Source organism: Pithys albifrons, chromosome 6 (genome assembly GCF_047495875.1).
Source record: "Pithys albifrons albifrons isolate INPA30051 chromosome 6, PitAlb_v1, whole genome shotgun sequence".
Lineage (NCBI taxonomy): Eukaryota > Metazoa > Chordata > Aves > Passeriformes > Thamnophilidae > Pithys > Pithys albifrons.
In genome coordinates this window covers 46161361-46173300 of record NC_092463.1, presented here as the reverse complement: position 1 = coordinate 46173300, position 11940 = coordinate 46161361, and the positions used below count along the sequence as shown (strand labels likewise).

Sequence of the window (11940 nt, the reverse complement as noted above, 5' to 3'; positions counted from 1 at the left end):
CTCAAATCTGTCAGTGTCCCTACTCTGTTAGAAAGAAATTTGTGCCTTTCCCACTCAGATTTAGCCACAGAAAATCCTGCATTTGTGTTCTCCATGCTCAGTTTTGACAAATTTCTGTGTTCAGGGTTAAAACACTGAGCTCAAAAATCTAAAATTGTCTCCAATGCAGAAAAGACAGTAACAAAAGTTACTGGTGTCACTGCAAGTTAGTGATCCCCTGGTAAATATTGGATATAGACATCTTCAAACTTCTGCAAAGAATTATTTCTAGTTAGCTGGATGATGACACTCCTCCAATACAGCTCTTACTTTCTGTAATGTTGGTGCTGGAATTACTTCAGTGTAGGGGAGACAAATTTTTCTGGTAACATATCTCCCAAGCCTAGAGTTCATTGTCATTGCTGCTATTATATTAGAGATTTTGTGTACACACTTGAGAAAGGTCTTAAGCGATATGTTCACACTTGATGTTGCCTGGGAAGTAGGAAAACACCTCATTTTTCATGCAGATTGACATCACCATGACTGCAGTGGTTTCCAGTACTTGATTTATCATTCACTGGTGAGTTGCTAGAAACAAACCTGGCTGTACAGCTTCAACACAGAAACAGCAGACACACTTTTTCTGCTTCATTCATTATGTCCCAATAAGCTTAACAGTGAAGGGAGCTGCTGCAACTCCACAGCCTTTGAAATTATAATGCAAAATCCACTTTTATTCACTGTTTCCCCTGAATACTATACAAGGTAGCCATTGTGAATGGTTTATGTTTTTGTTAGTTAAAATTTAAATGCGTCATCCTACCTCATTGATTGTATAAAAGAAGATTTTTAAATGCATGGTGAAATCCTTAGGATTTGCTGTTTGTTCTCAAAATGCAATCTCCAGTGACAAAAATGGAATTATTTTATTTCCCAAGTTCAATGTCTCAATGCTCTCATTTATTTAATGCATATTGTATTTCCCTGTTAAATACAAACCTTTTTTCTCTGACTGAAACCAGTATTTTCTCCTGTTGTTTGGTTTGGGTTTTTTTACATTATTTTGAAATGTATACAATCGTGTATATAAAATTACACAATTGCACATACCAGAGTACATGTTGTTGTGTGAGACAGCCCATGGTAATCCTGTCTTTCATGTGTCATTCCATAGAAATTAAAGGCAGTTTTGTTATCAATGTTTATTGTTCTATTGACTGAGTAAATTTTAGATGAGCTTCATTGAGAGTTTATCTGGCTGTGAATCTCTCATGGGGACTAGGCATAACCTAACAGCTACTGCAAATTGCATTAATCCTTTACAATTAACCAAACAACAAATAAATCAATGGAAGAATTAGTACATTGAAGGGACTGCAGGTTTTAACAGTTTAAAAATAAACTGTGTAGTCACAGAGATGGCCATTTGTCAAGCTAAGCTAGAAAGGGCAGGCTTCAGACTACTGCTTTTGTCTGAGCAGTGAGATTTAAAATTCCTGTGGAATAAAAAGAGACTAATAGCATTCTTGACAAGGGAAATTGAGGGGATGAGAACATCAATTGTAGGGATGAGTGATAAAATTATCTAATTGAGACTAACATAAAGATAGATTTCGACAAAAAGTGTGATAGGCAAGAGATCCATTAAGCCCTTCAGTATACAAAGAAGTTTTGTTTTGCATCTGGCTATTGAAGATGAAAAAATCATTTTACTCTGTAATTTGACAAGAGGGTGCAAGTAGTGTGCTGAAAAATCAGAATAAAAACTGCAGGTTCAAATATATTGGTTCAAGTACTTTTTACTTATATATGAAGAACAAAACTGTCGTCAAAGGTAAGAGAATTAATACATTTTTTTTGTAACACTGCTTGAATGTAAAATTTGATGTCTCCTCATATAACTTCTATGGTTTCATTCAAATAACACAAAGAAAGCATTTTGTTTCACAAAGAATCTTGAAGTTTCAAAAATTATGTTGTGGGATTTAACTGCTGAAAGCTTGGAAATTTCAGCCAAAAGGCACTTTTGATAAGGTAAAGAAAACACCACTTTGCAAAAATCATATTTTTGAACTGAGTATCATTCAATGACTGAAAGAACATCCTCAGCAAATGATAAAAAGTATCAAATAAAATTTGCAAAGTTGAGCTTCCCATTTAGGAACATCAGCATTTAAGAATTGCATAAAATAAACCTTATCCAACCAGTTTGTGATCAGAGATCCAAAGGCAAGGCTAGACTGTTATAACTCTATTGCACCTGACAATAGAGGGTAGGAAATACAAGGCACAGCATCTACTTCTTGCTTGGATTATGAATATTATGCTACATTGAAATAAAAAGTTTGCTTTTAAACCAGTGAATGGTAAGTGTATTGCATTGTTCCCTAGCTGTCTTGGCACCGCATTAAAATTCATGTATAATTGTCTAAAAGTTTGCGGAGAATGTTTAGCAGCTTCAGAAAAAGGAGCTGTAAGTATAATTTATTTTATGCAACAGCTCTGATGCCTTGCTTACTGAAAGATGAATTTGAGGGATGGGTAGTGAATACACTAATTTGTTATAGAGAAAATACAATTCTTCAAGAAATACAAAGAGAAAATACAAATCTCTGCCTTGTAATTTAATTTTGCACATCCTGATGCCAGTTATAACCAAAACTAAGGTAAGCAAAGTGGTGAAACTCCACTGGTTGTAAATTAACAGGACAGGGCTAGTCTAATAACTGGAGAGAACAAAATCCCTAATCTTTCACATATAACCTTAAAGGAAAGTGCTATCTCAGATTCAAAGCAGCAAGGAAGTGCACTAAGAGTTTTTACAGATCCTTTTACTCTGATGCTGTAGCATATGAGTCAAAGGGATTTTCAGAGGCCATGAGTGGCCTGGACCACAGGGAGCTGCAGGGATGGCAAGCAGAGCAGAGCTGTGAGAAGTCCTCAGCGTTCCCAAACGCAAAGCCGAACGCCGTGAATCTTGTTCGCCATCATTACACACAGATATTTGCATTTAATGCTGCTCCCGTACCTGAGATCACTTCAAAGTGATCTGTAAAGTGATTGTATTCACTTTACTCCTTCTTGTTCTTCCCCCATCATCCCCGAGCCCTTGTGCAGAGGGCGAGAGGAGCAGGCCAGGCTGCCCAGCTCAGAGCTGCTCTCGCTGCCCTCATCAGAGCTCCCCTCGCTGCCCACCAGCCTGCCCAAAGCCTCGGTAATCAGAGGTAATTGTCCGCTGTCAGCTCCCGGCAGCCTGCGTCGTGCTTCGAAGTACCTCTAATTGAATTGCTATAATTTCTGCCCTTCCTAATGCAGTGGGTGGCGAGGGGGAAATGGCCCGGGGGAGGCGGAGGGGCGGGCGGCTCTGGCTGCCCCGGCGCGGCGCTGCCGCAGCACATAAAGAGCGGCGGGAGCGCAGCGTGGGCGCAGCTCCGCACTCGCCCGTGGCCATGCAGTGAGTGCTCGTGCGACAGGCCAGGGGAAACTGCGAGGGACAGACCGCGCCCCAGCTCAAGGTACTCCCCTCCTGGCCCTTCTCCCAGCGGGAATGAGGGTGCCGAGCCGGGGTAGGCACAGCCCGCCCGCCCCGCGCAGGGAAGGCTTCGCCCCGAGCTCCCACCCGCGACGAAGATGCTCCTGTGCCCCGCGGGACGCAGGTCATTTGCCTTGGTGCGCTTTCTTTGCAGATGCAGAGGTGCACTAGTTTCCTGTTTCTGTCTTTAATCCTTGGTGCCACCCTCTCGGAAACATTTGGTCTGGTTTTCTCAGTAAGTATCCGTGTAGCTGGCAAAGTAACCATAAGCCTCGGAGGGATATACAGTGTATTTTGACAGAGCGGTTGCAAAAGATGCATCACGCAAAACAATTTTTGGCTATAAACAGGTTTGTTTGTTTGTTTTTAGCTAAGAACTTCGAGGTTTTAAATACTGGCTCCCTTGTAACAAATACTATAATTAAAAGGGTGTCTAGTTTATAGACCAAAATTAAATGGATGTCCCATCTGATTCAGAAAAGGTGATTGTTCATATGGACTTCTTTTACAGAGGCTGTCGTGTAAATGTAAACAATTCAAAGAAAGCATTGCTATTTGTTTAGGTGGCTATCAAATAGTAATATAAACTTGAATAATTACAGCAAAATTTCTGCCTCCAAAGTATGTTTTGCAGTTTCACTTACATAGTGTGAAATCTTCACACTGACTTCACATCTTCATATTGACATGGATGTCAATAGCAAAACTATAGACTTAGATGGGGAGGGGGCAATGGACCACCGTTAATATTTGCCTCAATATAATTGGCTTTTGTTGTTTGTTGGTTTGGACTTCTACAATTTTTCTTGATTTTGAGCTTTCAGAAGAGTCTGCTAAGAGAATGTCCTTTTGAATGCAATCACTGTATAGGTCATGCAATAATATACTTGCATTTTTTTCTTTAAGGCAAAAGAAAAAAGGGGTTGGACTTTGAATAGTGCTGGTTACTTACTTGGGCCACGTAAGTGAGGCTTTTTTTTTTTACACAAAAATGCAAAAGTTGTGGTTTATTTTTTTTTAATAAATCGGTTTAGTGTAATGTGTTATTCATTTCTCTGAGTATAGCAATTTTGTCTAAACCCTTAAACTAAACCCTTAAGGCTGAAGAAACTCATTTGGGAAAAATATTTGAAAAAGATATTTGTTATAAGCCCATAATAGAACTGAGTTGTCTTAAATAGCAGCTGTCCTTTTCTAAAGCAAAGTTTTGATGTGAAGCTTTATGTCCATAAACACCTCTGCTCACTCTGTGTGCTTCGTAACTGTAATTTTTGTATGACAAATTCTTCACTACCAGAAGTGTTACAAAATCTTGTCTCTTCTTAGATGTCAAGGGAAGAATGACAAAGTGTGACATTTGGAACTTGTCTATATATTTCAGATTTCACCTTGAAGTCTTTTTGAAAATTTTTTCACTACTTGGTTTTAGTACCCTACTTTTTTTTTTTTAATTAAAGCACAATAAATTAAAACTGTAACATGCAAACTCATGACTGTGAAAAATTAATACACAAATTTTTCAAAATACAGGAAAACTAGTTTACAAAGGTAGCTTGTAAGAAAAGTAAAACAGGGCTAAGCTGTCTCAAATATTTGTCCTTTTACCATTAATTATTGTTAATGTAATAACTCTCATTGTCAATGTTTCTATATTTTCAATCTGAGTAATACACAGACAAATACTATGGATACTTCGTATGACTTTCTTTATTCTCTTTAGCTAACACTAAGGATACCAGAAAAAAAAAAGCAGCTAAATGCATCTTAAATATATTAACTGTCTGGAAGTATATTTACCCTGAAGCAGATCTAAGCAAATTGGAAAAACTGCTGTAGGGAAATGTACTTGTCAAAGTGCCATTTGCCATTTATCTAAGACTGGATAATAGGAATCATCCTTTGTTGCAGGTCGTATTGATCAGCTTTTACTGATAAAGGAAATGCCCATTGCAAGGGGGAGAGAAGAGACACCAGGGGCATGTAAGATAGTTTCTGAAGGTTATTCATGTAAACTATCTGCAGTTTTCTTTTAAGCAAACTCATCAGCAACATTTTGTTAAAGGTAAAGGAGGCAGTAGTAAAAATACCTTTCCAGTTTACATGCAAATACAGACTTATATTTTCTTTATGATATCTTCTAAAGCCAGTAATAGCTTCAGCAAGTATGCAGCACAGGTCTGGGTCAGTAAATGAGATAAATCATAAGCACAGCTTTAGAAGAAAGGTTATTTTATTTAATGACGCATTAACTACTTTGTAATTTTTGTACATTAAAACTGCCCATAATGATCTTTTCATTGAAATCCATGAAAAGCAAGCAATACAATAAAGGTTGTTATTCAGTCAATTAACTCCTCTGATTTTTAATTATTTATCAGATGCAGTAGATAACCACAGATCTTTTAATGACAAGCATGGTTTCACTGGTAAACGTGAAATACAGCCTGATGAGGATATTAAAGCAGGTAATGAAAATCTGAAAGCCAGTATTGTTGATTTGTTTATAATGTTTATTATTTACTTTTGAGTTAACTGACTACCTAGGTAGAAGATTATTCCTGCACTTTAACAGAAATCCTAACAAACATGAGAAGAAGAAAAGTGACATTTGGCCATTTGGTGTGTTCTTTGTATGCTCATAGTTTAAAACACCTAAGTGCCTAGGAAAACATACCATAATTTTGTTGCTTTAAAAATATAATTGATCATATTGCACTGAAAAAAACCTTTCTTTTTTACTTCCATATATTCAAATAAGTATTTCAAATGTCACCCTAAGCACTTAAGAGTTAATTTCTTTTTGGCAAAGAAGTATGTCAGTAAACACATCTTTGAGTAGCAAAAGCTATAAAAAATGTAAAGCCTCAATATTTTAAGCAAGGTAGATTGTCATCATAAAAGATTGAGGACCTGATCACAACTGAAATCAAGTCAACAGAATGTCAGAATTTAGTAAATGGCAATGAAAAGGATGTGGCCTTGTTCTGGATTTGTCATCCAAAGCCAGGCCTCTAAAATATATCTAGATTCCCTTTTTGAATAGAAGCTGTCAATTTTTAGGCTTTATTTTGAACACCTATTTCAGGATATGATAGAGAAAGTTCTAGGAAAACCTGTTTCTTTCTCCTGAGGAGAAACTAAACCTGTTGTAGACATCTAAAGTGAGCTGGGATGAAGCTCATCCTTAGACTGCTAAAGAGTGACCACAGTACTTGCTTGAGCACTTTTGCATTTATCACTTCACTAGCAGGGAAAGGCAAAGTTTTGACAGGCTATTTTAAATGCACCCAGCACAGTGCAAATGTAGTTAACAGTAAATAAGTTCATAAGTATAGGAAATGTGCTTAATTACAATGTCATGGGATACTTTTAAAGAGGAGAGTAACATTAATACATTTCTTAGTTGCTAACACTCTCTGACTGTCTGTTTATTTCTGGTACACAGTTACGTAGTGGGGTTTTGTGTGTGGTGTTTTCTTGGTGCTGTGTTTGGTTTTGTTTGTTTGTTTTTGGTTTTGTTGCTGCTGTTTTGGTCTTTTTTGTGTTTGTTTTTAAAGGGGGAAAAGTTAGAAAAAAAAGAAGAACCTACTTTCTCAAACACTGGTTTAAAAGTAGTATATTACCAGACAGAACAATGTGAAAAGAAGGTATTTGTAATCTAACTATGGAGTTTGCATTTCAACATGTTGCCATTTTTGGATACACCAGGTCCTTTACAAGAATATGAACTTATAGATTTACGGAATTTTTTTTGCTGGGTACTGTTGTGCCTCCATAGCTACAGGTAAACCCAATCAAACTTTTCTGGATGAGACTTGAAAATTATATTGCTGCCTCTCTTAGGAACCTCATGTTCTTCTCTTATCATAAGTTTTCTTTGAAGTTTATTACAGAGTTCCTACCCAAAGGACATTTAAATACAAAAGGTAATCCATAAGGTAGTCAGAATCTTATTTAAATTGAAAATGAAGAGGGCTTTTTTAGTTAATTTCTTCTGAATATTTACATAGACACCTTAACATAGCAATATACACACTATTACTGTAAAAGAAATCATGCAAAGGACTGTGCTCTATCTTTGAAGGAATGCTGTAAAATTTGTGAGCTCTCCAGATAACTTAGAAGAATTTGCAAACTGTGTTAGGGACTTAACACTAGGTCCAGAAAAAAAATCACTACAAACCAGCCATCTATCAGCACAATTATTCAAATCTTCAAACTGCAAGAGCCCTATTTTTTTACTAGTCTTCAGGTTAATTCCATACAGAATTAAGGTCAATAGCAGGGTATATAGAAGTACACATCTACAATATGCCAAAGCCACTGAAGAAAAATATTTATCCAATAAATATCACACTGATAATAAAATCTGTGTCAAAAAGTAAATAATATAATAATCACAACAAAAATGTATAACAGGTCAGGTGGGAATAAAAGTTAAGGAAAAATTCAAATAATACAAGTATTACTAATCTAAATAACAGCAACATCTTTGTGTCAGTTCTAAAACTGGAGGACAAGATTTACAGTGTATTACATACATTCTTAAATACTTATTCTCACTATACCAGAAACGTTTGTATCCCTTACAACTTTCATCGATGTTTTTAAATTTGTGCTACAGAGCTCTGTCTGCCTCTCTATCCTGTACGAAACTGCTGTCAGTGATGTGATAATGGGCTGTAGGTACAGGCACCCATCTCTATGCAGAGAACTAAAATCTTGGCACAATTTCTTGTCATTTTGTTATTTGTTCTCTAATACAGAACAATTCTCCAACCTATTGAAAAAAAGAAAGGTGTCCTCCCTTCCCCCCTTCCCCCATCCTTTTCCCCCCTCCATTAACAGATAAAGAAAGCCTCCTTCTCAGCCTCCCAAAGTGCGATAACAAGCTCACAGGGCTCCATCAGGCCATTGAAATAGCATCAAAAGGCCTATTTTCACTCGATCAAAGATGAGTATATTGGCTTAGATACTTAGGGAAAAACCTAACTTTCTGGGCTTCTAGAAAAATACCCAGGCCTAACTTTTGGACTACAAATCACTTCACTATCACTCAAGAGGCTTATTTGGAACAAAGACAGGTTACAGGAAGAACTCTTAAATGTTTTGTAAAGGTGATGAGTTTGTCAGTTAAATTTAACCTTATCCCTTCATTCTCAGGTTAGTGGACACAAGGGAGAGGGTTGAGAACACAGGAAAACTCTCTCCTGTGACAGAACTCTATAGACTGTGCCCCTGAAGGTGTCAAAGCAGCTGCTATGCAGTAATGGTATACAAAGCCGAGCAATTTTGATTCTGAGAATTGCAGTTACCACCCTTAAAAGGGCTTCACTATTCCCTGAAATGAGGTTTTCCATTAAAGGTTTTAAGGAAAATGGAGTTTTAGACAGCTTTTTTTCAAAGTACTCATAACCATAGCCATGATGTCACATAAAATGTATTTTTATACTATGTTAACATTAAGTAACAACCAACTTGTTTTATAGGAGATCTTGGAAGATCACTGTCTGACGAAAACATTATGCGCACAGTAATTGAATTTTTGACTTACTTGCATCTTAAAGGTTAGTGAATGCTTTTTAATCTTCCACAGCTTCTAGTACTGAGAAGGCAAGATTATCCCTGAGTGTACATACACATGTGCTACAGATTTGAGTGTGCAAGATTTTGAGCAGCACCTTGGGAACACACACCCAGAGTGCAGATAGTCTGCAAATTCACAGGTCAATGAGGATGTGACACAGCAGAGTTTGAATACCATTGGATTACTTGTTAGTGGCACAAGGAGTACTTCTCCCTTTTTGCATGTATTCCTCAATAAAGCTGCATCATAATATTGCAACAACCCAAAGCTGAATGTTGGCAAACTGCGCAAAATGCTTCCAAGTCTCTGTAGAGTCTCAAAACTGTGACAAGAATTGTAATACTGAGCTTACAGTTCATTCTGTAAGAATGGCAAATTTATTATAGAACTCAATGAAGAACAAATTTGCCTGTTTCTGAATTTTCATTTGTTTTGCTTTAAAAACCTCAAAGCAAACACATTTTTCGTCTTCAAGGCTTCTAAAATTTTCTAAAAAATGTATAAAAATATGGTACATAGTTGCAAAGAAAATGGGTAGAAAAAAGTTATTCTACTGTAAATTTTAGAAGATTTTTCTGTCTCAGAAAGCAGACAATTCAATAAAACAGAAACTTCTATACTTTTACCTTTAGTGCACAACAAATTACAAGCAATTTTGTGGCAAGTGTATGCTGTGTTTTATAAATGTGTTTTAATTTCATTATTAAGAGATTTTCAAGAGATCTGTTCCTTTCCTGCATATTCAGGATGAGTTTTTGGAATAGTTTTCTGAATTATTTGTATCCAAAATAATTTTAATTACTGAAAATATTAACCCAGTATTTTTTGCATCAAAATTGCATTGGAAACAAAACCTCTTTATAGTTAGTAATAAGGGCTGGAAATAATTAAAATAGATATTGAAAGTAGATTATTAACATGTGTATTTACTGTGGACAATGTAGCTTGTTTGTTGTGCCACTGTGATGAAGGAGCCCTAAACATTCCTTTACTCTGCTATGGGAGCTTAAGAAATAAAATCAGTATCTGCACACAACAAAAAGGATGTGAGAAACAAGTTGAGCTCAAGCACATATGCTCTCTGCATAGGCAAAAAGGTGCTAAGTTGGACAAGAAAATAAAATGCACCTCACAGAAATACAGATTACTTCTAACATGGAACGAATGAGCAAACAGGTTTCCCTGTTTAGAAGGGTGATGACAAACACTTTTTTTATTCAGAAAAGGTGCTGATATTATCTATCCTTACTAAAAAACCGGGGAATCCTAGATCATATAAAATGTCTTTTCTCTGAGATATTTTTTATATTCTCAGGTTACAGAAGATGGAGAATGTTATGGCATTTTATTGACAGTAGTAACACTGTTTATTGGCAAAGCTTAGTGCAAACTCATACAAACTCAGAACTGTAGATTTGGTAGGGGAAAGACATTTTTTAATGGTAGAAATGCTTTAATATTTTTGCAGAAATGAAGCTTTGTTACATTAAGTAGCCCCATCTTGGTGGGGGGAAAACTCCCACTCATAGGATTCAGATTCAGGGAATAATCAGATTAGACATAAATTTTAATCTGCAAGATAAAGGCAATATTTTAACTGCTAAGAAGTAGCTTGGTGATAACTAAAAGTGGCCTTTGGCTCTTTCTCTTGAAAATTGTTCCCTCCAGCTTTAAATGCTTCCATGGAGAGCAGTCTGTGGGATGGCAGCCATAATCTGATAATAAAAATTTTCAGATGCTGGGATTCAGCAATATCAACTGACATAATAAAATGGATATAATTTAACTGTTGTTCTGTCACTGCTGTTTCTAGACCAGGTGAAATTATAGCAGGAAGATATTATCAACATTCAAAAGAAAAAACCAAGAGTTTATAAATTAAAATATGAAAAGTTCAAAGATTTTCCCCTTATAGTTGAGAGCACAAAAATGTAATAAAAACGTATACCACTGAAGCTGGATTTCTTTACTTATTTGCCAAGATAAATACATATATGTCAATTAACTTTTTTTTCCTTTTCTTTTTTTTTTTTTTTTCAGAGTTGGGAGCACTTGACAAGCTACCTACACCAGAGGAAACAAACCAGTCTTGAAGAATGCATTCTATTTTGTTGTAATGTAGATTTAGACTGAATTCTAAACAAAAGATCCAAATAAGCTGATGTTGAGAAGTATTGTTTTGCATTAATCTGATAAATGGTAAACGGCATTCTCCCCTCTGGGTTGTTTGTAGAAAGTTTTTTTTGCTCCCTTTTTTTTTTAACCCCACTCTCCTGCAATGTTATAGTGTATAATTTTGCCTCAGTAAAAATTTTCTGTAGGTAAATGGTAAAAATAAAAATAAGAGCAACTAAATTGTTTCATTTTAAAATTAAGTAAGTGCCAGCACACAATGTGCCATATACAAAGCCCAAGTTAAATTGTATGATTACACTGCACCTATACTCTGCAATATTGGAGCAAAATAAAACATAAATACTATGTATTGGTTACTTTAGATAACAGAAATAGAACAGTGACTTCAAAGTGCTGCCATGAAGAATCTGTTTAGGTCACAGGTCAGTCTGTACTTCTGTGCTTCAAGGAAATGTTCCTTCCTGTTCATATTTTCACAGATATGACAAACTCATGTTCATAATGAATTTCATATTATTCACCTGTAATACACCAGCCCATTGACTGAAGCACACCTTGATGCAATACACATTTAACTGTCCTGTAGAGATTTATACAAATCATATGTGTAGGATTCCTATGTCATCAAGAATACTGGGTCTGTACTCCTTAAGGAAGAAATGTTCCTGTCTGCTCCAAGATTAAAAAATTATGTTATGAGATG

At 36.1% G+C, this 11940-nt stretch overlaps 1 protein-coding gene across 1 annotated transcript; it reads left to right on the top strand.

Moving 5' to 3' along the window:
- Positions 1–3418: 3418 nt before the first annotated feature.
- GAL (galanin and GMAP prepropeptide) lies at positions 3419–11361 on the top strand. Its single transcript, XM_071559470.1, has 6 exons — positions 3419–3497; positions 3669–3749; positions 4421–4475; positions 5893–5979; positions 9004–9081; positions 11142–11361. The coding sequence occupies exons 2-6, from the start codon at positions 3669–3671 to the stop codon at positions 11192–11194; spliced, it is 354 nt and encodes a 117-aa protein (XP_071415571.1). The 5' UTR covers positions 3419–3497; the 3' UTR covers positions 11195–11361.
- The last annotated feature ends 579 nt before the right edge of the window (positions 11362–11940 follow it).

Coding starts and splice junctions, on each gene's coding strand:
- GAL (XM_071559470.1), top strand. CDS start 3,669: ATGCAGAGGTGCACTAGTTTCCTGTTTCTGTCTTTAATCCTTGGTGCC. Junction 3,750..4,420: donor CATTTGGTCTGGTTTTCTCA/GTAAGTATCCGT, acceptor TTTTTCTTTAAG/GCAAAAGAAAAAAGGGGTTG. Junction 5,980..9,003: donor TGATGAGGATATTAAAGCAG/GTAATGAAAATC, acceptor CTTGTTTTATAG/GAGATCTTGGAAGATCACTG.